The sequence below is a fragment of the Salmo salar genome, chromosome ssa20, assembly GCF_905237065.1.
Source record: "Salmo salar chromosome ssa20, Ssal_v3.1, whole genome shotgun sequence".
Classification (NCBI taxonomy): domain Eukaryota; kingdom Metazoa; phylum Chordata; class Actinopteri; order Salmoniformes; family Salmonidae; genus Salmo; species Salmo salar.
This window is the reverse complement of record NC_059461.1, coordinates 3,739,032-3,764,691: the sequence shown is the minus strand read 5'-3', so window position 1 is coordinate 3,764,691 and position 25,660 is coordinate 3,739,032. Positions and strand designations below refer to the sequence as shown.

The 25,660-nt window shown below is 42.9% G+C and overlaps 1 protein-coding gene across 2 annotated transcripts; it reads left to right on the top strand.

The window, feature by feature from the left end:
• Positions 1-4: 4 nt before the first annotated feature.
• On the top strand, positions 5-23,851 carry gats (opposite strand transcription unit to Stag3). Of its 2 annotated transcripts, none has more exons than XM_014159990.2 (9): positions 5-346; positions 4,720-4,790; positions 6,772-6,965; positions 8,185-8,320; positions 8,600-8,723; positions 8,939-9,049; positions 15,340-15,464; positions 15,570-15,664; positions 22,617-23,851. In XM_014159990.2, exons 1-9 carry the CDS (start codon positions 234-236, stop codon positions 22,683-22,685), a joined length of 1,038 nt encoding a protein of 345 aa, XP_014015465.1. In that variant the 5' UTR covers positions 5-233; the 3' UTR covers positions 22,686-23,851. The 2 variants fall into 2 exon arrangements, with proteins under 2 accessions (XP_014015465.1, NP_001167286.1); NM_001173815.1 differs by having other exon boundaries at positions 77-346; positions 15,340-15,422.
• The last annotated feature ends 1,809 nt before the right edge of the window (positions 23,852-25,660 follow it).

Here is a 25,660-nt window from a genome sequence, read left to right as displayed (position 1 = left end):
TGCCTTTTATTTGAATATACAGTAGCGGAGTCAGATTGCGTCTGATGTTTTTCTCTTTATCTGTGACTGACTAATGCAAGACATACAGTTAAATAACTAAGCAGCGAGCGTCTAGTCCTCAGGAATGAAAATAACACACTCAAAACGTTAATTTAGGAACCTTTTATTGGATCGTTCCTGCAAATAGTCAAGCATTCATTCAAACCAACTAGGGGATTGCGCTATTCAGAACCATGGATTTGCACATTCTGGATCACAGACTGCGAGTGACCAGCATTTGCAAAAATGGTCTGGTCAATTTCACTCACCCCCTCATCAAACTAATTTTCCTGCGGAACAGAGCAAGGTAAGGTTGTTTGCATGACGAGATTATTTTAGCTAATTTAAAACCGTCAGCGATCCTAAAACCTGCAACAACAAAAAAATAGGCAGTTCGCACGCGCTGATAGCAGACATGCTTGCTAGCTAACGTTTGTTAATCCTGTCTCGCATTCATCTGCTATGTAAATGTTATGATATACTGTAGTTAGCGACGCTATCCCATTCAATTAAGGCCGTAATTGTGCATGTCATGCTATGTCAATGTAGCCAGCTGCACCCCTAAACAATGATTAAAACGTGGACCAAAGGTAACCAGACAATTTCATGTGGTGCACTGTTTATTGTACTTGCCGTCAATGAATGAGCACACCAGTCCAAAATGTAGTGTTTAATTTTTCTATACTAATATCAGTCTTTCATTTGCTGAAACAGTAACTCAGTAAATGTTTAGCTAGTATTTGAAGAGTGATCATTAGAAAACCTAAAGTATGTTTAGTTGTTATAGGCCTATTGGTAACTATGCCAACAAACAAAACACGTATTCATATATATATATATATATCTCTATTAGTCAACCACACGTCACTTTCACTGTTTTCTATTCAGGTACTTGTCTGTTCTTACAAGATATGATGATGATGAAAGCACTTTCCTTTCAATGGGACCTGATCACTTCCCCAAGACTTGTCTTGTCATGGCAAAGGCAACTCTGGAAATTAATCTTTAAAGAGACTGAATATAAAGCTTTTAAAGTGTCTGGAACGGATGGTGGCTGCAGTGGCAATTTTTAGTTAATCCCTGGAAATCCTGCCTTTGTTATGTAATTGTTTATGACTCGGCCTGTCCTGCATATGCATCAGCCGGAAGAAAGGATTATACATCTGGCAGATACTATACAGGCTAGCAGTATATTTAGTAGTAGCCTATATAATGGTAGGCCTATGAATTCAGAGGTGGAAAGGAGGCTTAACATACATGGTAGGCCTACATAGTTTGGGAAGAAATGCCATCCATGCCAAGTTGGAGAAGGCTGTTTTTAAAAGGTGTTTTTTATAGCCTAGACCCCACTGTGTTCTGCGAGGTCTAAGCAGCTCTACCGGCTGTCTTCAAGGACTTGCTTATCATAAAAGTTTCACAGATCAATCCAGTAACATCAGTCTACCAGCTCAGGCACCAAACTCCTCTGACAAGCGTCACTGATGATAGAGTTGGCCTTGACCCCCCCCCCACACACTTTCTTTAGACGTGTAGAGACATGTACACACTGGATATATTGCTCAATGATAGCTTCTAAAGTTGTTAGTCACCTAAAGAGTTCCTCAGCTTCTCCCTCCAGTGAGTCATTAGTAGGTTATTCTTTGTACCTGCTGGCCTATGGGTACACTTCATGACAGGTCAGCTACTAGGGTTCAATCCAAAGAAAAGTCAGAATGAAGTAGAATTGCCCTGTCATGCAGTAACAGCTTAGGGACTTAGGCTGTTAGCCTACATGGATTTTGTCTCTCTTTGTTGCTTTGTAGTTATGTCATATTCTGTTGTGTCCTGGTTGTTTTCCTGTTTTGGGGTGAGGATCAGGCCATGTGGAAAAATAATGGTTTAGACTGAATTGTTTTGAGTTACCACGAATGCATTTGGGGAACATAACAATAACAACAACAACCCTAATATAAACAATATGTTATTTATTTATTTTAGACTGTTTCACAATATAATTGGTTTTAGACTACAGATCTCCCTCTTGTAGGGCTCTGCGATAAATTATAATATAGGGCACAAAATCACTCAAACGCAAACAACCATAGAAGGAATTTTAAGGATAGGCTACCTAACCAGTCAGCACAGCACAGTATAGTAGCAAGCAGATCTTGTAGGCTGTTTTCTTGTTATAGCTCTGTCTGACAGTTTCTTCAGTAGCACAATTCTCATTCCGCAACAATCTATTGTAGAATATCTGTATGGGTGTATTATTGAATCTAGCCTACTCTAGTGTTCAACAATTAACCAGCTGGTAATGGTAACTTTATTGATCATCTCTCTCTCTCTCACCAAGTTTCTGTTTCATCTTGTCACTGTTATTCTTCTGCTGAAATGAGCACTGTCAGCCTACATGATAAGGATTATCTCTCTCCCAGCTGAATTTGGTGTCTGCTACAGTGTTAATATGTAAGGTGGTGGTGGTGGTCAGGGATGCACACTCATACTGTATAATGTTAGCCAGTAGCCTATGTTGCTGCCTGTCCCCTTACCTCTGAAGCTTGCTAACGAAAGAGCATGGGTCGCAACTCTGAGCCAAAACTAATGGGGATTTTTTTTCTTCTCCATTTGCCTTCTACAGTAGGCAGTCAAGGGCCCTGGGTTAGCAGCAGGGGGGAGAGCTGGGTAAACTTCATCCATTGTTCATTCGAAGACGCTCTGTGAAAGTGGAACGCCCATTAGGTCAGCCTCTAGCCAACCGCAAGTTTAGACACATACACCGTGTTCATCCAGAGTTGGTGGGAGATGGTTCATAACACAGAACGCCATCACGGCTCACAACCCTCACCTTTCCTCTGATGGAACGCCAGTTCTCTCCTCTGTATTGGTAAAGAACATTTTGAGTGCCATTTTTTTCCAAGTCTCTCTCTTTCACACACTCACTTGCTCTCTTGCCCTCACACCACAAAATAAATAAATTGTTTATCACCGATCATAAATGTGCTGACTGTGCCTTTGTTGCATCATGGAGACACATGAGAATGGAATGAATGTTTACTATTCTCATCTGAGGCTGGGATAAAGAATTAGAATGTTAAACATCCGTGTCAGTGCTGCAGATGTTTTGTAGAAGCTTTTATAGAACATGTAGAATGACTAGCACAGAAACGGGGAAACTATCCTAACCCAGCAACAGCATCACGTGGATAGGAAGTTAAATGCCCAGCGCCAAACCATTTAAAGAATGTACCTGCATCAATTAGGCTACACTCTCCCTTTGGTAATTAAAAAAAAAAATATCATTAATGAGCCATTAAATGTTTGCAGTTTTTCCAACAGTAGCCTTAACGAAGCAGACTGAGGGTTGCTACCTGTTAGCACCATCCTCTCCCCCTTCTTCTTGCAGGCTTTACAATAACAAGTCGGAAATCTAGCACTAAATTCCGAGGTTGAGAATGAAGCAAACTTTCACTGGCCTTGTTCATGCTCTGACGGGCGCTGGGCTATCTAGCAGTATGTAGCTGTAGAGCCGGACAGGGTGAGAGGTCAACAGGAAGGGCTGACTGTGAGGTGACAGTAGACAATGGTCTGCTGAGTTAGCTCGCTGCCTCGCTCGCTCTACAGACGGCTGCGTCTGCGTCTGAAATGGCACCCTATTCCCTACTGTATGATGTGCAGTACACTACTCTGTAGGAAATGGGGTGCCATTTCGGATGCACGCCTCTCTCTGGATTGATTGCCCTGTCTCATGAAACCAGCGGATTACGTTTTGCTGAGTAGGACCCCGTACAGGATTCTAGTGTTATACAGATGGGGGGGGGGGGGGGAGGGTGGAGCGATGTTTTCTAATGACAGCAGAGAGGGATGTTGCTGTCTGTTGCTGAGGCAGAATAACACTAAAGAGGAAGGTGTTGCACTGTTTAATCATCCAGAAGTTTGGTCTGACTCTAACTCTGTGTTCGTGACAACAACCATAGGAGTTGACTATACAAGTCTACAGAACCAACTGATCTGGGGCCAGGCTATGTCCTCCTCGGTTTTGCAGCAACCTTGCAAGGGAGAAGGGGTGTGGTCTTGAATGAGCCACATACTGTATGTTTATGCTGAATGAACTTCCTGTTCTTTCACTCCTCTCCTGCAAAACTTCTACTTTGTATTATGCATAGTCCTCGTGAACCGCTCCCTCCTGCTGGCCAGGGGGCAGTCTGCCACAAAGACATTGTGGACGGAGTGTCTCCAAAACTCCTCTGTCTCTGAGACCAAAGTATTTTGGGTTCAGGCCTGAAATAATGAAGCCAGTCGGAGTCTCCCGCTTACCCCAATGTACCCAGTGTTCCCCAATGCTAGGCAGCACAGCATTGGGCCTAATGAATGGGGCCCTCGAAAGAAGAACCATCCTGCCGTCCCATCTCAGAGTGGCCGGGTTTGGCTCTGCTCTCTCTAGGATTAAAAAACACAGTGGGTGATTGAAGCAAAGCAGAGCCTTGTTCGATTGGGTGCACACATTGTGAGCAGACCAGGCATGCTGGGGGAATATTGGCACAGTGAAGACTAGAGTTTGGTGCTTGGCCAGAGGGCACTAGGTTTAAATCACCCCTAACACACACACACCATCGCCATACTACACAGTAACACTCGTATTGGCAAGCTGTTTTAGTTTGTTCTGAAAATGGGGATCTAATCTTCTCTCTCCTTTTCTCTCAGATGCAAGTTCTTCAGTCTGACAGAGACCCCGGAGAACTACACTGTTGTCCTGGATGAAGAGGGATTTAAAGGTAAATGACTCCTCCTCTGTATCAACCAGAGATGCACCTCTTAACAAACCTCCACCCCCAGCCTATTCTCAATCACACTCCCTTAACATCCTGAAGTCAACAACTTCAACGTCACGTGTTTTTTTTGTTTTTTTTTATGGCCGATACTCTTTTTCTTGTGAGGTATTTTATTCCCAATGTCTGTATCTCACAGATGTAGTTGTCATTACAGGCACATATTGCCTCCAGGCCTTCTCTCTCTTTCTGTCTATTTTAAGAGGTGAAAGCTGGTGCAGAGAAGCCACAAGGGGCTGCTTCTGACAAATGATTCCAACCAGAACAGTTCCCCTTTTGTAGGGGAATAGATAAATAGAGAGAAGCAGAGCAGAGCCTTGCAACACAATTAGACCCAACCAAATCATGAGAAAACAAAAAGATAATTACTTAACTATTTGCACATCATTACAACACTATATAGACATGTCATTTGAAATGTCGTTATGCTTTTGGATCTTTTGTAAGTGTAATGTTTACTGTTGATTTTTGAGAGAGGGTTCAGAGTCCTGGCACTCTTGTGAATAAATACCATTAGTTTCCCAGCCTGAAAGTGTTGTTTTTCTTCATCCCCTGAAGTAATTGAAGTTCACTTCACACATTTTTCATTCAAACCAGACTCATCCCTGAGAACACTGAATTGTTGCATGACAGTGCTCTTCTTATGTGGAATGAAATAGGCTCTATAGCAACTAATATAGAAACGCATTGCTACATGAGATTAAATAACATAGCAACAAAATACACTGAACAAAAATATGAAGTGTTGGTCCCATATTTCATGAGCTGAAATAAAAGATACCAGAAATGTTCCAAACACACAAAAAGCTTAATTCTGTCATTGTGTGCACAAATGTGTTTACATCCCTGTTAGTGAGCATTTCTCCTTTGCCAAGATAACCCATCTACCTGACAGGTGTGACATATAAAGATCAGTACACAATTCCTGGAAGCTGAAAATGTTCCAGTTCTTCCACGGCCTGCATACTCACCAGACATGTCACCAATTGAGCATGTTTGGGATGCTCTGGATCGACATGTTCAACAGCGTGTTCCAGTTCCCGACAATATCCAGCAACTTCGCACAGCCATTGAAGAGGAGTGGCACAACATTCCACAGGTCACAATCAACAGCCTGATCAACTCTAAGCGAAGGAGATTTGTTACGCTTCATGAGGCAAATGTTGGTCACACCAGATACTGACTCGCATCCCTACTTTTTTTATTTTTTGGTATCTGTGACCAACAGATGCATATCTGTATTCCCAGTCATGTGAAATCCATAGATTAGGGCTTAATGAATTTATTCAACTTGACTGATCTCCTTATATGACCTGTAACTCAGTAAAATCTTTGAAATTGTTGCAGGTTGCCTTTATTTCAATTTATTTTGGTAAACAAACAAGGATTTGTTAAATCCAGTACAATGCATCTGCTAGTGTATTTCACTGTATTTCAAAAAGTGATTGTGCACATATCCCAGTATACAACCCAATATCCTAGTGCACTTTCCTCCCAGTTCCCGTATACTTCCTGTATAAATCAAATATTACATTAAAAGTTTGAGCTCACACCTGTTTCCCAAGTAGCTCTCTGGGGGCACTTCATTCTACTTCCAACATACTGTAGGGACCATAGTGGGGATGTATGGGATGGTGGAGAGTGGATGTTGCCATTATTTCCCCCCCGAAGGAAGTGGATGCAGTGGGGTGGGGTCCAATCAGAGGAAATTACTTAAAATAGCTGTGTAGACATAAGGTCAGGTTTGGAAAGTAACAACTTTGCATTGGGCCTGTATGTACAATTGCTTTTAGAAAGAAGGCCCAACTTGCTGTGCATTTTCTGTTCAATACAGTATAGACCACTAGTGGATAGTCTTTGTTTGAGTGAAGTGGTGTGTGTTCGGACATTACCTAAACCCCCCTCACCACCCCTCTCCCCCCTGCAGAGCTGCAGCCCTCGGAGCATCTACTGGTCGAAAGTTCTGTGTGGCTGCCACTCAACGTGGTCTCCAACGGCAACTCCTCCAGCAGCTCGCAGGCGGTGGGCGTGACCAAAATCGCTAAGTCTGTCATCGCCCCATTGGCCCAGCAGCACGTGTCAGTCTTCATGCTCTCAACCTATCAGACGGACTTCATCCTTGTGAGTCCCGTCTCTGTGACCCCTCCAGTTATTACCTGCTGGGGCTTATTGGGTTGTCTGATGTGATTCTTTATCATTGTTTTTCAATGTAATAGGTCTACATTTCTCTCTGAACATTCTGTAACGTTACTCCCTCCTAAACGGGCCCCTGGTGTCTAACCATTACAACAGTTGCTAAGCGATAGCCATAGGCGTCATGCCCATAGGGGGCACAAGGGCACAGATTTGTCCTAATTTTTCAGATTTTAAATGAATTACTGAACTTCCTTTTTATGCCCACGTTTTATCATTATTTATAAAAAGGAGGAGGGGGCACACTGACTGGACCAAGTAAAGTGTACCCCCCCATTTTCCCAAGTAAGTGGTTCCTTCCAAGGTGCGCCACAGAGGAAAGACGCACAGCGTTTGATCTGCCTATAGCTGCCCGTGATGGGCAGGACTCTCAGGAGGTATGCTGTAAATTCATTTGATCAAGCTATGTAGCCTACTGATTCCTTCTTGATGAGTAAATCTTTTTTATTATTGGTTCTCTCTAATACCTCATAACTAGCTACCAAGCCATTTTAGGCTATTAATCAAGTTGGAGTAGCTTGTCTAATTATCTTAGCTGGCTTGCCTGCTGGCAAGGTTACTAGACTTTAGAAAAGCAAGCAATAACTAAATACTGATTAAGACTCACATTCCTTTCAATATTTTACCCAGATTTGAGCAGAGATGCAGAGAAGCATATTTGGTTCCTTTTAACAAAAGAACCATCAGTCAGGAGGATACAGACAGCTCAAGAGGTATGCTTAAATATGCAGAAAAATAAACAGACTTTTGACATAGAATTAAGCATAATGATTGTGGCTCTATTGCAGGAATAAGCTGTTTCAGGTGTTTGAAAAAATGCAAAATTCTCGAACTCAAACCTGCCATCCTCACTTACTTTGTGTCCCCTCGTATCCGTGACAAAAAAGAGGATATTTCACAACGGTGGGAGCAATGGGTCAAAACAATGGGTCAAAGCATTGCATGTTACGGAAGACAGCGATGATAAGTTGTGATGAAGTAGGTATAGCTTTGCAAAGCAGTTCCATTTGTCCCACTCCAAACTTAAAATAAATGTTATCCCAAGTACAAATAGGCCACTAGTCTATTTGAAGTGACTACAATGTAGCTTTTTTTTCTTCTCTCAATGTCACTGACTGTCAGCCCATATGTTGTCCGCTTACTGTAGGTGAGGGAGAAGGACCTGGCTGTAGTTATTAACACTCTGGAGGAAGAGTTCAACATCTACAGAGAGGTGGGGGGAGAGTACTCGGCTGTTCTCAGCCAAGATGTCTGCAATGGCTTCCAGAAGAACGGCAAAGAAGGTACGTCGCAGCAGAGAGAGGGGAGGGGGGGTGAGACTGAATGTATTGGAGGGAGTCACAGAAAGGGACAGACATCGAGAAAAGATAATATCACTCTGTTGTTTTTTGAGGGAACTATGGGTAACAGAATAGCCATGTTTTACAATAAAATCCCCCCACATGATAAAGTGAAGACATGCTTGTACTCTATAACACTACTTTTCACTTTTCCAGTGCTATAGGCTAATTCAGGTTGGGTTCAGGTTCTAAACTATTATTCTCCTTCTGTTTCATATCCAGCCCCCCAGCTGACAGTGCACCCTTTGCTGATACCTCAGAACCAGTTCTGTGTGATGAGTCTGGACCCAGACACTCTGCCTGCCATCGCAACAACACTCATCGACGTGCTCTTCTACTCCAACAGGTGAGCTCTGCGCAAAACCCTTGTCCCTTTTATCAGAGTTGTTGCCTTACCAGTTCAAGTCAAGATGGCTGCAGTGTGAAATCCCTAGTTAATGCCGGGTTTATCCTTACTTAGGGTAATGGTTCTGACATATTTTTGTAAAAAAAGCTTTTTTTTAAGACGGCACACAAGTGTTGCTATTCTGATTCTATGGTGTAAATTATTTTCTCCCCCAGTCCTAAAGAGGGTGCTCTTCCCAGCCAGGACCTGGACTGTATCAAGTTCTTTTCCTTCTCTCTGATCGATGGCTACGTCTCTCTGGTCATGGACACAGAGGCACAAAGACAGTAAGACTCATCTCCTCTCACCTCTCTTACATCTGAGCTGCCTTAAAGTTTCACTTTGTGGGTGGTCAATGGTGGCCTAGCGGTTAGAGCGTTGGGCCAGTAACCAAAAGCTTGCTAGTTAGAATCCTTGAGTCAAGACGGTAAAAAATCCGTCTGTGCCCTTGAGCAAGGCACTTAACCCTAATTGCTCCAGGGTCCCCATTGGTAATGGCTGACCCTGGCTGTGACCCCACTCTCTGAGGGTCTTAGGGGGAGTTTGGTTTTGCATATCCTATCCTATCTCCATTTCACACATGCGTATAATACACACAAGAAATAGGACATATAAGCACCCACCTAATTATTATTTTTAGTATTTTTTTCTTTGCAGTCAAACTGCTGACGTGTTCATGTCATGTGACATGCACACATCATTGTAATAGTATTTGGAAGATAAATACACAACGCTGCGTTTGAGAGGACAAAAACTTTGAGTACTAATGGTCAATAGCGAATTGTAAATAGGAGTTGGGTTTCAGTTCAACATCTGTTCAGAATCTGTGGAATGTCACTCCTGAACTCAGAGCAACGTGTTCTACATGGGCCACGTTTTCATTGGTATGTACATTGAGTCTGGAGTGGGATACTTGTTATTTGGCCATAGGCCAAGTTGTCCTGTAAGGACTTCTGATTGGTCAACCCCGGGCTAGGGTGGGGGGTTATAAGTGGCATCCTGTCCTTTGTTCTGAAGGGGGGAAATGCTGACGACAGGGGGTGACTGAACATCTGCCTCCCAGCAAAACATCTTGATTTGTCCTCTCTGAATAAACCTATTTTTCTCCCCCTGATTTGCTTTGGAGTTTGTGTTATTGAAGAATAGACATAAATTGCTAACATCATGTAGACGTTGTTTACACGTGACACTTACATGTTACGTGTCAGTTTACTATTTCATATCTGACAATGAACATGTACATGAAATGTCCTAATGTCCATGAAAAAATCTTATAAGACAACCCTATGCTTAGCATGACTGTAATATAGTACATTTAGCTAAAATAGGTCTATCACAAAGAACAGTAACAACTTATTTTATGGTATATAAGAAAAAAGATTAGGCTAGTTAATATGCAGCCGGCACTCCTGTATCTAGGCCTAAAGTGCCATCGCAAAGTATTCAGACCCTTTTTGTTATTATTCCACATTTTGTTACGTTACAGCCTTATTCTAAAATGGATTACTTAAAAAAAAAAAAAATGGAGGAACATGTTTCATTTGATCCATTTTAGAATAAGGCTGTAATGTAACAATGTGGGAAAAGGGAAGGGGTCTGAATACTTTCCGAATACACTGTATTTCAAAAATAAATATGGACAGTGCCCAGTGCTGAAAGTTGAGTAGGCCAATTTACTAAAAGCTTTGTTGGAGCCCTATTTAAGAAATAAGTAGGGTAGTCTTACCTGTTTGACAGACCCAATTATGCAATATTGGTCGTTATTTCCTCCAATAGGGACAGTCTCCCCAGATCTTTCCAAAGGTCCCCCGTAACCCCAGTTTACCTGACAGTGCAGCAGCTTTTCTCCAGTTTACCTGACAGTGCAGCAGCTTTTCTCCAGTTTACCTGACAGTGCAGCAGCTTTTCTCCAGTTTACCTGACAGTGCAGCAGCTTTTCTCCAGTTTACCCGACAGTGCAGCAGCCTTTCTCCAGTTTACCCGACAGTGCAGTAGCTTTTCTCCAGTTTACCCGACAGTGCAGCAGCCTTTCTCCAGTTTACCCGACAGTGCAGCAGCTTTTCTCCAGTTTACCCGACAGTGCAGCAGCCTTTCTCCAGTTACCCGACAGTGCAGCAGCTTTTCTCCAGTTTACCCGACAGTGCAGCAGCTTTTCTCCAGTTTACCCGACAGTGCAGCAGCTTTTCTCCAGTTTACCCGACAGTGCAGCAGCTTTTCTCCAGTTTACCCGACAGTGCAGCAGCTTTTCTCCAGTTTACCCGACAGTGCAGCAGCTTTTCTCCAGTTTACCCGACAGTGCAGCAGCTTTTCTCCAGTTTACCCGACAGTGCAGCAGCTTTTCTCCAGTTTACCCGACAGTGCAGCAGCTTTTCTCCAGTTTACCCGACAGTGCAGCAGCTTTTCTCCAGTTTACCCGACAGTGCAGCAGCTTTTCTCCAGTTTACCCGACAGTGCAGCAGCTTTTCTCCAGTTTACCCGACAGTGCAGCAGCTTTTCTCCAGTTTACCCGACAGTGCAGCAGCTTTTCTCCAGTTTACCCGACAGTGCAGCAGCTTTTCTCCAGTTTACCCGACAGTGCAGCAGCTTTTCTCCAGTTTACCCGACAGTGCAGCAGCTTTTCTCCAGTTTACCCGACAGTGCAGCAGCTTTTCTCCAGTTTACCCGACAGTGCAGCAGCTTTTCTCCAGTTTACCCGACAGTGCAGCAGCTTTTCTCCAGTTTACCCGACAGTGCAGCAGCTTTTCTCCAGTTTACCCGACAGTGCAGCAGCTTTTCTCCAGTTTACCCGACAGTGCAGCAGCCTTTCTCCAGTTTACCCGACAGTGCAGCAGCTTTTCTCCAGTTTATCCGACAGTGCAGCAGCTTTTCTCCAGTTTATCCGACAGTGCAGCAGCTTTGTCTGTATTCCGCCGTATCTAGTGTTTTATGAAATTGCAACTGTCAGCTTCTGGATTCCTATGTGATAAGGTCGAGTCTCTAGATTCCCTCGCTGAGCTCTTACGTATCTGGGGGAATAATGGTTCTCGTGGGCGATTTTAAACTGGGACTGGTTATCGGCAAACTCCAACGCCATAAAAGGGCTATGCAATACATTGAATTTCACCCAGTTGATAAGGGCAGCTACAAGGCTGAACCCTAAAGACCTCTCTAAATTGACGGTAATTGATATTTTCCTAACTAATAACCTGCGTAAGTACCCGGACATCTGTATCTACCCAAACAATGTGTGTGTGTGCAAGGCACAATAAAATCCCCAAATTACCCCCTCGGGTAATAAAGGGAATGTCAAGCAGTTTTGTGAACAGGCTTTCCTGAATGAACTTTCCGCATGTGACTGGGAAAAGATTTATACTCCTTCCAGACATTGAGATGGCGTACTCCTAAACTCGGCAAAAAAAGAAACATCCTCTCACTGTCAACTGTGTTTATTTTCAGCAAACTTAACATGTGTAAATATTTGTATAAACATAAGATTCAACAACTGAGACACAAGCTGAACAAGTTCCACAGACATGTGACTAACAGAAATTGAATAATGTGTCCCTGAACAAAGGTGAGGTCAAAATCAAAAGTAACAGTAACAGTCAGTATCTGGTGTGGCCACCAGCTGCATTAAGTACTGCAGTGCATCTCCTCCTCATGGGCTGCACCAGATTTGCCAGTTCTTGTAGTGAGATGTTACCCCACTCTTCCACCAAGGCACCTGCAAGTTCACTGACATTTCTGTGGGGAATGGCCCTAGCCCTCACCCTTCGATCCAACAGGTCCCAGACGTGCTCAATGGGATTGAGATCAGGGCTCTTCGCTGGCCATGGCAGAACATTGACATTCCTGTCTTGCAGGAAATTACGCACAGAATGAGTATGGCTGGTGGCATTGTCATGCTGGAGGGTCATGTCAGGATGAGCCTGCAGGAAGGGTACCACATGAGGGAGGAGGATGTCTTCCCTGTAACGCACAGGGTTGAGATTGCCTGCAATGACAACAAGCTCAGTCCGATGACGCTGTGACACACCTCCCCAGACCATGATGGACCCTCCACCTCCAAATTGATCCCACTCCAGAGTACAGGCCTCAGTGTAACGCTCATTCCTTTGACAATAAACACGAATCCGACCATCACCCCTGGTGAGACAAAACCGTGACTCCTCAGTGAAGAGCACTTTTTGCCAGTCCTGTCTGGTCCAGCGACGGTGGGTTTGTGCCCGTAGGCGATGATGTTGCTGGTGATGTCTGGTGAGGACCTGCCTTACAACAGGCCTAGAAGCCCTCAGTCTCTCTCAGCCTATTGCGGACAGTCTGAGCACTGATGGAGGGATTGTGCGTTCCTGGTGTAACTCGGGCAGTTGTTGTTGCCATCCTGTACCAGTCACGCAGGTGTGATGTTCAGATGTACTGATCCTGTGCAGGTGTTGTTACACGTGGTCTGCCACTGCCAGGACGATCAGCAGTCCGTCCTGTCTCCCTGTAGCGCTGTCTTAGGCGTCTCACAGTACGGACATTGCAATTTATTGCCCTGGCCACATCTGCAGTCCTCATGCCTCCTTGCAGCATGCTTAAGGCACGTTCACGCAGATGAGCAGGGACCCTGGGCATCTTTCTTTTGGTGTTTTTCAGAGTCAGTAGAAAGGCCTCTCTAGTGGCTTAAGTTTTCATAACTGTGACCTTTAATTGCCTACCGTCTGTAAGCTGTTAGTGTCTTAACAACCGTTCCACAGGTGTGCGTTCATTAATTGTTTATGGTTCATTGAACAAGCATGGGAAACAGTGTTTTTAAACTCTTTACAATGAAGATCAGCGAAGTTGATTAGTAAAAATTCAAATATCTTTGAAAGACAGGGTCATGAAAAAGGGATATTTATTTTTTTGGCTGAGTTTATTTCCATAAGCTGTTGTGAACTACAAATAACTTGACATTAAACTGTATTTTTGGAAGGTCACCGGTCACCATTCAAGTCATAGGCAACAATAAACATATACATTCACACGGTATTGGGGACCTATTTCATTTTTTCCCCCATTTTCTTTTTTTTTTTTTTACATTTTCTTTTTACTGGTCCAGTTTTCCGATTTCCGTCTTAAACTCTCCTTCACCCTGGTGTGAAGGAGCGCAATGGCAGAGCAGACCGTTTACAGGCTATTACATGCCAATGGAGTTACCTTTACTCATATATTTTTCACAACATCTAAACAGATTGGCTTCCCTTCTCCAAAACTCTCCCTACTGAACTAAGAACTGAACGAACAAACTATACAGCACAAAGCCCACCTCATGATCTCCTGTCCTGCCTTCTAGTCCACACTGCTTTCATCACCCATCAGCTAGGAGTGTTCCTTTGCGGAAGGTCTGTGGTCACAATTCAAGTGCTAAGAAATCAAATGCATCATCATTTTTATCCAGGCCTATTATTTTCCCATTTCAATCTTATATGACAACACTATGCTTGACATGACTTCTATCAGAAATTTTGCACGGAAACCTCCTCGGCCCTAAAAGTCCTCGCTTCCGGTCTTAAAAGTACTCGCTTTGTGAGAGAAGCAGACATGAAAGAGAACTTTAGCCTACCGATGTCAACTAGATTTTCCATGCATTCGTCATTCTATTGATTTATAACATTATTATGGTGAGCAAGGCTTCAAATTGTATTCTAGAGTAACAAGTAGGCTAATGACGAGAAGCTGCATGTATCCAATTTTTGTTGACTAACAAATAGCCTACCAAATGGCAGAAATGATCAGCAGAAACATATCAAAAGAACAATAGAAATGAAATGTTTCAAGTTTTGTCACATGCACAAGTACAGTGAAATGCCTTCTTGCAAGCACTAAACCTAACAATGCAGTAATCAATAACAATGTAATACAAAAAAATAACATGAGGCCTAGTGCTTATTTGACTCTATGCACCTTGCTTTATTTGAAAGGATTTGACGATGGTTAGTTTAAGACTTAGAGGAAAACAGTGCAACGGGTCATGATAGGCCTACACAGTTGAAGACGTCACGCACGGGCCCCAAGGGCTATAAGCAAAGCAGCGAAGTTGATGGATACCTTAGAGACAGTGGATTGATGCATGTTGTATATATTACTATTGTTATTCAAAATTTGCCTGCAGTGCCATATAAGACATGTCAAACTCAGAGGGCTGAGTGTCTCCGGGTTTACGCTCTTCCCTTGTACTTGATTGTTGAATTAAGGTCACTGGTTAGTAAGGAACTCTCCTCACCTGGTTGTATAGGTCTTAATTGAAAGGAAAAAACAAAAACCAGCAGACACTAGGCCCTCCATTGAATGAGTTTGAAACCCCTGATGAAAGAAGACACTTCTTTTGAGCCTAAAATAAAGAAAATAGAATAAAAAAAATATGTAGACCCTCCCGCAGTTGAGACTTTACGGTATTATAATGGCACTATGGTTCCAGGCTATTTTTTTTTAAGAGTCAGGCGTCACACAGACTTTAGTCAGGCATTCAATGGTAGGCGATAGCTAGATGGTGGTGCTGTTGCTCCTCCTGAATTCTGGCCTGTGATACTTGGTAGCAGCAATGATCAACACTGTGTGTCTGTGTGTATTCTAGGTTCCCTGCTGATCTTCTCTTCACAAGTTCCTCCAGGGAGCTGTGGAGGATGGTGCGCATTGGGGGACAGCCTCTGGGTTTCGGTAAACCAACTTTTAATCCATCATCTGAAAGACCCACTATAAGTATGTTAGGATCATGCCCAACTCTAGCCTGGGTAGACTGATACTTATACTGATATCACAAATACTTCATTGTTGATCTCTCTCCATCTCTCTTCTCTTCTCCAGACGAGTGTGGCATTGTTGCCCAGATATCCCAGCCCTTAGCCGACAACAACATCTCAGCCTATTATATCAGCACCTTCAGCTTCGACCATGCCCTGGTGAGCAAGCCTTTAGCTGCTGATGTGACACCCACTGGCACCCAGCTTTACTCTACAGAACATGGAGTATCGAACTTTAGAAGAGGGCATGTTCTGATTCTGACCAACAGAGGGCACTGTTCACCCCTGGATAAAGGGTAACGTGTAGTTAAATGACTGGTAGTTATTTTATCCAAGACTACAGTAGCAGGTGTTTGCAACAGGGCTTATAAACATCACAAGAACGTCAGCAGCGCTATCAGATGACAGAATTAATGTTTGATTTGTCAGAGGATGCTAAATCAACCGCTTCCTGTGGACTTTCCAGCTTTTTGTTGGTCTGACGTATCTTCTGCACTATCTGCATAGTTGACACCTGAATGACACCGATAGTTTGACGTGAGATACCTGACTAAGAGATAAGCTGTCAGTCAGAATGCTTCTCATGCTGAAGACAATCAGATTATAAATGGAAAACCATCCACGTCGCGGAACCTGACATATTGCTCCCGGACAAGCTAAACACCTTCTTCGCCCACTTTGATGATAACACAGTGCCACCGACGCGGGCCTCTCCCAAGGACTGTAAGCTCTAGTTCTCCGTGGCCGACGTGAGTAAGAAGTTTAAGCGTGTCAACCCCCTCAAGGCTGCCTGCCCAGACGGCATCCCTAGCCGAGTCCTCGGCTAGGGAGCATGTGCAGACCTGCTGGCTGGAGTGTTTACGGACATATTCAATCTCTCCCTATCACAATCTGCTCTCTCCACTTGGTTCAAGATGTCCACCATTGTTTCTGTACCCAAGAAAGCAAAAGTTACTGACCTAAATGACTATCGCCCCGTAGCACTCACTTCTGTCATGAAGTGCTTTGAGAGGCTAGTTAAGGATCATATCACCTTAGCTGACACCCACTGCAATTTGCATACCCCCCCCCAATAGATCCATGGATGATGCAATCGCCATCGCACTGCACACTGCCCTATCCTATCTGGACGTGGAATACCTATGTAAGAATGCTGTTCATTGACTACAGCTCAGCCTTCAACATAGGGCTGTGGCGGTCATGACATTTTGTCGGCCGGGGATTGTCAAGCAAATAACTGCCGGTGTCAAGGTAATTGACTGTTAATTACGTGAACACATTTGGCCTACAAGCCACAGATGCAGACCTTTGGAACATCTACATTTTAAAAAGTATAATAAATCAATTTAATACACGCCATCACAATAAATCCATTATTTATTTTGGGTCATAGAAACATGATATGAAGGGACAGAATATTCAGAAGGCCAGAATAGCATACTCTTGAGTTGTCCGTATGTTAGGCCCCAATATGGCTATGGGCTACACTAGTTCATTTAGCAGACAAGATATGCCTAAAATTCTGTGGTATTATTTTATAGTATGAACAATACAATTGAGCTGAATAAAATAGAAAGGATATTTTTTCAAATGATTTCCAAGGAAGTGCGCACATGCCGCTATTCTGTGTTGAGCGGTTAACAAATAAACAGGTCCTCCTATATGCAAAATCTAGAGTTGTCTTTGCAACTTTAGTTGTGATACAAATGTTGGGTTATATGTTTAGATTTTTAATACATTCTAAGGCTGCATGATGCGACTAATGATGATTTTGAAAAAAGTTGCATGGAAGGCATGAGCTCTGCTTAGTTTTTTGTGCAGGCTGCACACAATTTAACAAGCACTTGATAATCTTCTAACCAGGCTTCCAGTGTAATGCCATCTAATAAATCTATGCCTTTTGCAGCCAAAGTGGCTGTTGTGCCCTTGGGCTCAATATATTAATTTGAATTCCCTTTTCCCAGCTGCCGTGCTCCGAAGCACCTCTCCCTCACATGGCTCGCTCAGATATCTAAATTCTTATTAGCCAATTTCCGTCACGTGATCGGGTCCTTCTCACAGGCATCTCAGCTACAAAAGTAGGCTACAAGTGAATACCGACATATTGGGACTGCGCGAGTCCCTGTTATTGAATTCTGAGACGCATATTGAAGATGTTAGAAGAACTGTCCACATTTAACCTTCAACAAGATGAGTAGGCCTAATGAACATTAAAAGCACTAGCCTATGTCAATCTACTCTCCCCCATTAGTACAAAAGTTGACCTATTCTAAAAGTTGTCCATCTGTGCAATTACTAAATATTCCAAACATACTCTGGAACAGTTGTGGGATGTGATGGATCCCAAATTAATACAACCACTCGCATTAAATAAAACACTTTTAAAAGCAATGAGGCTGATGCAACATGTTTATCTTAAAATGTTGATAAACTATTAGACTATTTCTTCACATTTATAAGCGCAGCAATGCGCACACAGCAGATAAGCGCAAATATTCAAAAATGCAATTAACTAATGACCATCAGCAGCATCAGAGCTTGAAGAAGCCTAGTTACCATGACTAAACGGTCATGTGGAATTTGACTGCGGTCATGACTGGTGACCACCGGTGTGGCGGTAATACTGTCACCGTAACAGCCCCACTTCAACACCATAGTACCCTCCAAGCTCATCATTAAGCTTGGGACCCCCGGTCTGAACCCTGCCCTGTGCAACTGGGTCTTGGACTTCCTGATGGGCTGCCCCCCAGGTGGTTTAGGTCGGCAAAAACACCTCCACTACGCTGATCCTCAACACAGGGGCCCCACAAGGATGTGTGCTCAGCCCCCTTCTGTACTCCCTGTTCATCCATGACTGCGTGGCCACACACGCCTCCAACTCAATCATCACGTTTGTATATGACACAACAGCGGTAGCCTGATTACCAACAACGACGAGACACCTCCTCCCTGTAGGCTGAGGGCTTTGGCGGAGTGGTGCCAGGAAAATAACCTCTCCCTCAACGCCAACAAAATGAGGAGCTGATCTTGGACTTCAGGAGACCGCAGAGGAAGCACGCCCCCATCCAAATCGAAGGGCCACAGTAGAGAAGGGGAAAAGCTTCAAGTTCCTTGGTGTACACATCGCTGACAATCTAAAATGGTCCATCCACGCAGACCGCGTGGTGAAGAAAGCGCAACAGCGCCTCTTCAACCTCAGAAGGCTGAAGAAATTTGTCTTGGCCCCTAAGACTCTCACAAACTTTTACAGATACACCATTGAGAGTGTCCTGTTTGACTGTATCACCACCTGGTACAGCAACTGCACCGTCGTAACTGCAGGGCTCTCCTGCGGGGTAAACACGCCTGCCCTCCAGGACATCTCAAGCACCCGGTGTCACAGGAAGGCCAAGAAGATCATCAAGAACCTCAGCCACCCGAGCCACGGTCTGTTCACCCCGCTATCATCCAGAAGGAGAGGTCAGTACAGCTGCATCAAAGCTGTGACCGAGAGACGGAAAAACAGCTTCCAGCTTAAATAGTCATCACTAGCCAGCCTCCACCCAGTACCCTGCCCTGAACTTAGTCACTGTCACTAACAGCCTGATTACTCAACTCTGCACCTTAGAGGCTACTGCCTATGTACATAGACATGAGACACTGGTCACTTTAATAATGGAACACTGCTCACTTTAATAATGTTTACATACTGTTTTACCCATTTCATATATACAGTTGAAGTCGGAAGTTTACATACACTTAGGTTGAAGTCATTAACTCGTTTTTCAACCACTCCACAAATGTCTTGTTAACAAACTATAGTTTTGGCATGTCGGTTAGGACATCTACTTTGTGCATGACACAGGTAATTTTTCCAACAATTGTTTACAGACAGATTATTTCACTTATAACTAACTGTATCACAATTCCAGTGGGTCAGAAGTTTACATACACTAAGTTGACTGTGCCTTTAAACAGCTTGGAAAATTCCAGAAAATTATGTCATGGCTTTAGAAGCTTCTGATAGGCTAATTGACATCATTTGAGTCAATTGGAGGTGTACCTGTGGATGTATTTCAAGGCCTACCTTCAAACTCAGTGCCTCTTTGCTTGACATCATGGGAAAATCTAAAGTAATCAGCCCCCCCAAAAAATTGTGGACCTCCACAAGTCTGGTTCATCATTGGGAGCAATTTCCAAATGCCTGAAGGTACCACATTCATCTGTACAAACAATAGTATGCAAGTATCAACACCATGGGACCACGCAGCCGTCATACCGCTCAGGAAGGAGACACGTTCTGTCTCCTAGAGATTAATGTACTTTGGTGCAAAAAGTGCAAATCAAATCCAGAACAACAGCAAAGGACCTTGTGAAGATGCTGGAGGAAACAGGTACAAAAGTATCTATGTCCATAGTAAAATGAGTCCTATATCGACATAACCTGAAAGGCCGCTTAGCAAGGAAGAAGCCACTGCTCCAAAACCGCCATTAAAAAAGCCAGACTACGGTTTTCAACTTCACATGGGGACAAAGATCGTACTTTTTTGGGAGAAATGTCCTCTGGTCTGATGAAACAAAAATGGAACTGTTCGGCCATAATGACCATCGCTATGTTTGGAGGAAGAAGGGGGAGGCTTGCAAGCTGAAGAACACCATCCCAACTGTGAAGCATGGGGGTGGCAGCATCATGTTGTGGGGGTGCTTTTGCTGCAGGATAGACTGGTGCACTTCACAAAATAGATGGCATCATGAGGTGAGAAAATTACGTTGAAGCAACATCTCAAGACATCAGTCAGGAAGTTAAAGCTTGGTCGCAAATGGGTCTTCCAAATGGACAATGACCCCAAGCATACTTCCAAAGTTGTGGCAAAATGGCTTAAGAACAACAAAGTCAAGGTATTGGAGTGGCCATCACAAAGCCCTGACCTCAATCCCATAGAAAGTTTGTGGGCAGACCTGAAAAAGCGTGTGCGAGCAAGGAGGCCTACAAACCTGACTCAGTTACACCAGCTCTGTCAGAAGGAATGGGACAAAATTCACCGAAGTTATTGTGGGAAGCTTGTGGAAGGCTACCTGAAATGTTTGACCCAAGTTAAGCAATTTAAAGGCAATGCTACCAAATACTAATTGAGTTTGTGTAAACTTCTGACCCACTGGGAATGTGATGAAATAAAAGCTGAAATAAGTAATTCTCTCTACTATTATTCTGACATTTCACATTCTTAAAATAAAGTGGTGATCCAAACTGACCTAAGACAGGGAATTTTTACTAGGATTAAATGTCAGGAATTGTGAAAAACTGAGTTTAAATGTATTTGGCCAAGGTGTATGTAAACTTCTGACTTCAACTGTATATTGTGTATTCTAGTCAAGGCCATCCTATTCAACTATTGCTGTACATATACTATTCTATCCTACCTATTAGTCAGATATTCTATCCACATAGTGTCCATTTTAATGTATTTTATCCCGTCATATATACTTATACTCCGACATTGCTTGTCCTAATATTTCTTAGTTCCATTCTTTTACTTTTAAATTTGCTTGTATTGTTGCGTATTTAAGTGATAATGCCTGAGAAGCCGGTGTCTGGAGGATATATTGGCACGGGGGTTGTTAGGCCCGAGACTTTGTCCCGGGCCTGCAAACCGTGCCAATATATCCTCCAGACACCGACTTCTCGGGCATTATCACTTTTACACAACTGGTTACCAATTTATTCAAATAATGATTGACATTGTATTTAAATGTTATTTTGATTAATTTATTCATATCGTTTCATTCTTCTTAGTAGATATAGTCCTGACACAAATCTAGGTTTGCTACACAAGCGGACTGGTCATTCATTCTTTCTGTTCGGTTCAAGAGACGCGACCCAGTCGTTCATGCTAAATGTTCCATTGCCATACTGGCTGGCAACGTTCTTATCCCTTGGTTGCTAGCTAGCCAACTACGGCTAACTTAGTCACGTCAAAAAGCCAGAATAACAGCAAAATAGGGACATTTGTTTTAAGGTGTTTTCTAGTGACATTTATTTGGATACATCCATATGCGCCCGAGTGGATTATTAATCGATTATAAATGCCTTTTTTTTGTAACTTTTTTTGCGTGAACTGGTGCACGCATGTTTTGGGGCAGGGCTAGTTGAGAGGAAGTGATAGCCAGCCTGCCTTACTGTGTGTGTGTGTGTGTGTGTGTGTGTCAGTCAGTCAATCACTCAGTTGGGTCTGTACTCCGACTGAGTGATTGACTGACACACACACACACGGCAGGTAGGTTGCAGATAGCCTAGTGGTTAGATCGTTGGACTAGTAACCGAAAGGTTGCAAGATTGAATCCCCGAGCTGACAAGGTCAAAATCTGTTCTGCCCCTGAACAAGGCAGTTAACCCACTGTTCCTAGGCTGTCATTGAAAATAAGAATTTGTTCTTAACTGACTTGCCTAGTTAAATAAAGGTTACATAAATAAATAAATGAGCTAATGAGGCACGATTTCGCCTGGCATAGAAAATGTGCTCACACTGTCGTTCAGAGGAGCTAACCAACTACACAGCTAACAATCACTTAAAACTAAAACTGGAAAGACTGCAAACTAGCTGCATTTCATTTCATTTGACCTTTTTTTTTTTTTAATTACATTTCTTTGTACATATCCATAAAAATTATGGCAGCTGATTCATGTCGGAGAGACAGACAGCAAGGTTTATACAAATCTCCGCTGTTGAAAACTAAAATGTTAGTCTAAAAGAAATGTGAGAATGACAAGATGCTTTTTCTAGTGGCGATCAAGTTTATGAAGTGCCTAGCTGGACTGATGAGACAGTGGATTGCGCAGACAAATGGAACAGATAAATGGGCATTTCAACATCATAGATTTAGCCGGTGGTAACTTGTGGAATAGACAACGGCTGAAATGCAGTTTTAACCAATCAGCATTCAGGATCAGACCTGTTGTATAATGTTAGATATTACTGCACTGTCGGAGCTAGGAACACAAGCATTTCGCTACACCCGCAATAACATCTGCTAAATATGTGTATGTGACCAATACAATTTGATTTAAGATGCTGATGCAGTAGGAATTGGAACCATATTCCATTCTGTTCTCTTCTCCTGTGTTCTACTGTAGGTACCTGAAGAGGACATAGTGAGTGTGACTGAGATGCTCCAGCAGCACAGGAAAGAGCCAGCCTGTTGATGGCGACCTGACGGCTTGGTCCATACTACACCCCTCTCCGTGTCCTGGGGCAGTACAGGGCTGAAGAGAGATGCGAACTCTGTGCCTAGACTAGCACTGCAGCGTGAGCAGTATTAACCATAAACTTTGTTGCCATGACCACCAAAAGCGCTTCAAGGAAGGGGTGTCTGAAGAGAGCCTCTTGTCTTCCCAGAATCACCTGGGAGACGCACTGATTGGACGCTGCCAGGACCCCCGACCAATGGGACAAGGGGATTGGTGAACTGAAATACAGTTGTGATGATGGTAACACTGTACTTAAGGCCTGCAGGTATAATGCATTATGATGCGGTTATGTTTTCATTAGAAGACTTGTTACAGGCATATATAACCCCCTCATGTCTTGTTATCGTCTCATAAAGATACTGACTAAATAACAGCCATCAAGTCATAGCCCAAACCTTGTAATAATGCATTATAAAGGCTTGTACATGTTTAACATTTAATAATGCATAATACCTGCAGTTTATAAAATGTAACCGTGATGGATTTTCTTATGCTACTTACCTGCTTGCCGCAGGGCACAAACATGTTACTAGTACTATAAACAACACGACTGTCTTCCAGTGATGTTTATATCGTAATGCTGTGTCAGAACACCACCCTTTGTGTCAAAGGTCAAGTTATTTCATGGTTGAGTGAATTATGTGAAGCACAACTACGCATTGGTAAAAAATGATTCTCCATTGGTGCTTTTTATTCGCCATATCTTCACAAATTGTACTTGTAGTAAGGCACGTAAATGGGTTAATCGCACCCCAATAACTGAAGACGCTCAGTGATGTGTCAGCACAAGTCTTATTTTGGACAATCACATTAGAGGGAAAAAAAGACATACCAAAAAAAAGATAAAGTTTGAGGTATATTGGTGGAAATTAGTGTTAATTGTTAAACATATCAGAATTATATTTTCTTGAAAAACATACGCTGGCAATACTAGGGAAAAAATAACATCCCATGATTATCCAGGTTAAAGAGTAGCTTTATTCAGTGCCGTGGTGCAGCTTCAACATCAATATTTTTTTAAGGGTCAACATTTCTGTACTTTGTCTTATTCTTCAATTTTCTTTTTCAATTTGCACAATTAAGACATTTATTATTAAATAATGTATTGGTTCTGGACTTCATTATGGATACATTGTCACTTCATTTTTTTCCAGTTAACATTTGATTGTTAATTTACTTTTGTATGGATGAATTTACACTAAAATAGCTTAGATATGGGTTTGAGACATTACACATACTTTGACAAACTAAGTTATGCAATGTCTTCATGACAACCGTTGTGTTTCTTCAGTCTTGTTGAGTAGACTTGTAATCTATATTAGATGAGTGGGAGTGCATTTAAATGGGAGAAAGTTCCACACAAACATGACATTTTTATAGAAATTCTAAGAAAATGTGACATTATTTCCTTTATTGGTTGTGGTTGAGACACCACTCGTATATTAGAGTTGATCAAGCCATCATAAGTGTCTCCTTCGCTCACCAGCACAGAAGAGCTCTAACAGACTTACAATATGTTTGGTAAATATTTTTACTGTACTCTTACAACAACAGTTAACCATTTGTGACGTACTTGGATTGTTAAAAGAATAACCTACTATTGTTTGTGATTCAAGTTTTTGTATGCATGCGTAAAGTGTGTGTTATGTCGCTAAGTATACATAAACACTGTGTAGCAAACATTGTAATAACCATGTTGCCCTTCACCAGTTTTACTCAGCGTCTTTCTAGTGATGAAGTTGGAGACAGCACGTGCAGCACCCCACTCTGGAAATATGGACCAGTATCAGGAGACTTTAGACCAAACCATAAAGCTTTCCAGGCTGTCAGATCATGAAGCTGGCATCCTCCTGACTAGTTACGTAAGTAACAAGATTGAATGGAGGTGGTTCGGTCAATATCTTTGCCCGAAACCTGATGAATTGCATTAGCTCCCCAGGTTAATGACTGGGCTTTATCTCAGTGGGCTAACCAAGGATTGGGGGCCTGTAGGGAACCGGGGGTCACCGTGACAAACCGTAGTGATGGCCTCTTCTGGCGAATTAATTTCCCAAATTCCCCATGATTCGAAGTGATGACTTAACCATATGAGATCACGTGGGTTTTCTCAGAACTGCCCGTCGCAGTGTCACGGCAATTATTGTTTGAAGCTCAACTTTCTGCCAGTATTCCACAGGGTTAGACAGTGATGACTGTTAACCCACATGATTTCATATGCTTTTCTCAGAACTGTATTATTCATGGGAAAGCTGTAACTACACTGCTCAGCATAGTTCTGAACTATACTAGAAAACAGGTCAATTGCACAAGGAGAATGTCAGTGAATTGATTTGAATTACCCACCTCGTGTTTGCAGATGAAAACAAATGGCTTCCTGAATGGCCAGCAGGCCCCCAGCATGGATGGGGTTCCCTCAGCAACCATCGCTGGCTCCACCCTTAAGCAGAAGCTTCAGAACATCTCCAACAAAGCCATGATCTTCCACTGGCACATCGACATGGTAACCAAATACATGACTGACATGTTGGAGGTCTCAGATAATGACACTCAGATTCTTCTGGGCCTCCTGAGGGATTCCAGGAACCGTCTCAGGAAACTCTCTGGCTGCGTAGAGATGCTCCTGCAGATTCTGGACCCAAACACACCCACTACTACGTCCACTAAGCCCCAAGATATGCTCCATGATGACTATGAGAAAAAGATCTATGGCTGGGCTGTGCTAAACGGGCACAAGGAATTTCTGGCCATTGTGTTACAGGAAGTTGCTGTCTTTAAGGATAACACTGTGTGAGGATTATACAAAGTGGTTGTTTGTCACCCAAGGGTGATTTTAGGATATTTATTCCAAAATAATCAGGTATTTCATGTAACTGAACAATTGGGACAAAGGCCAACCGCCAATAATATAAATGTGAAAGAGAAGAGTTTGA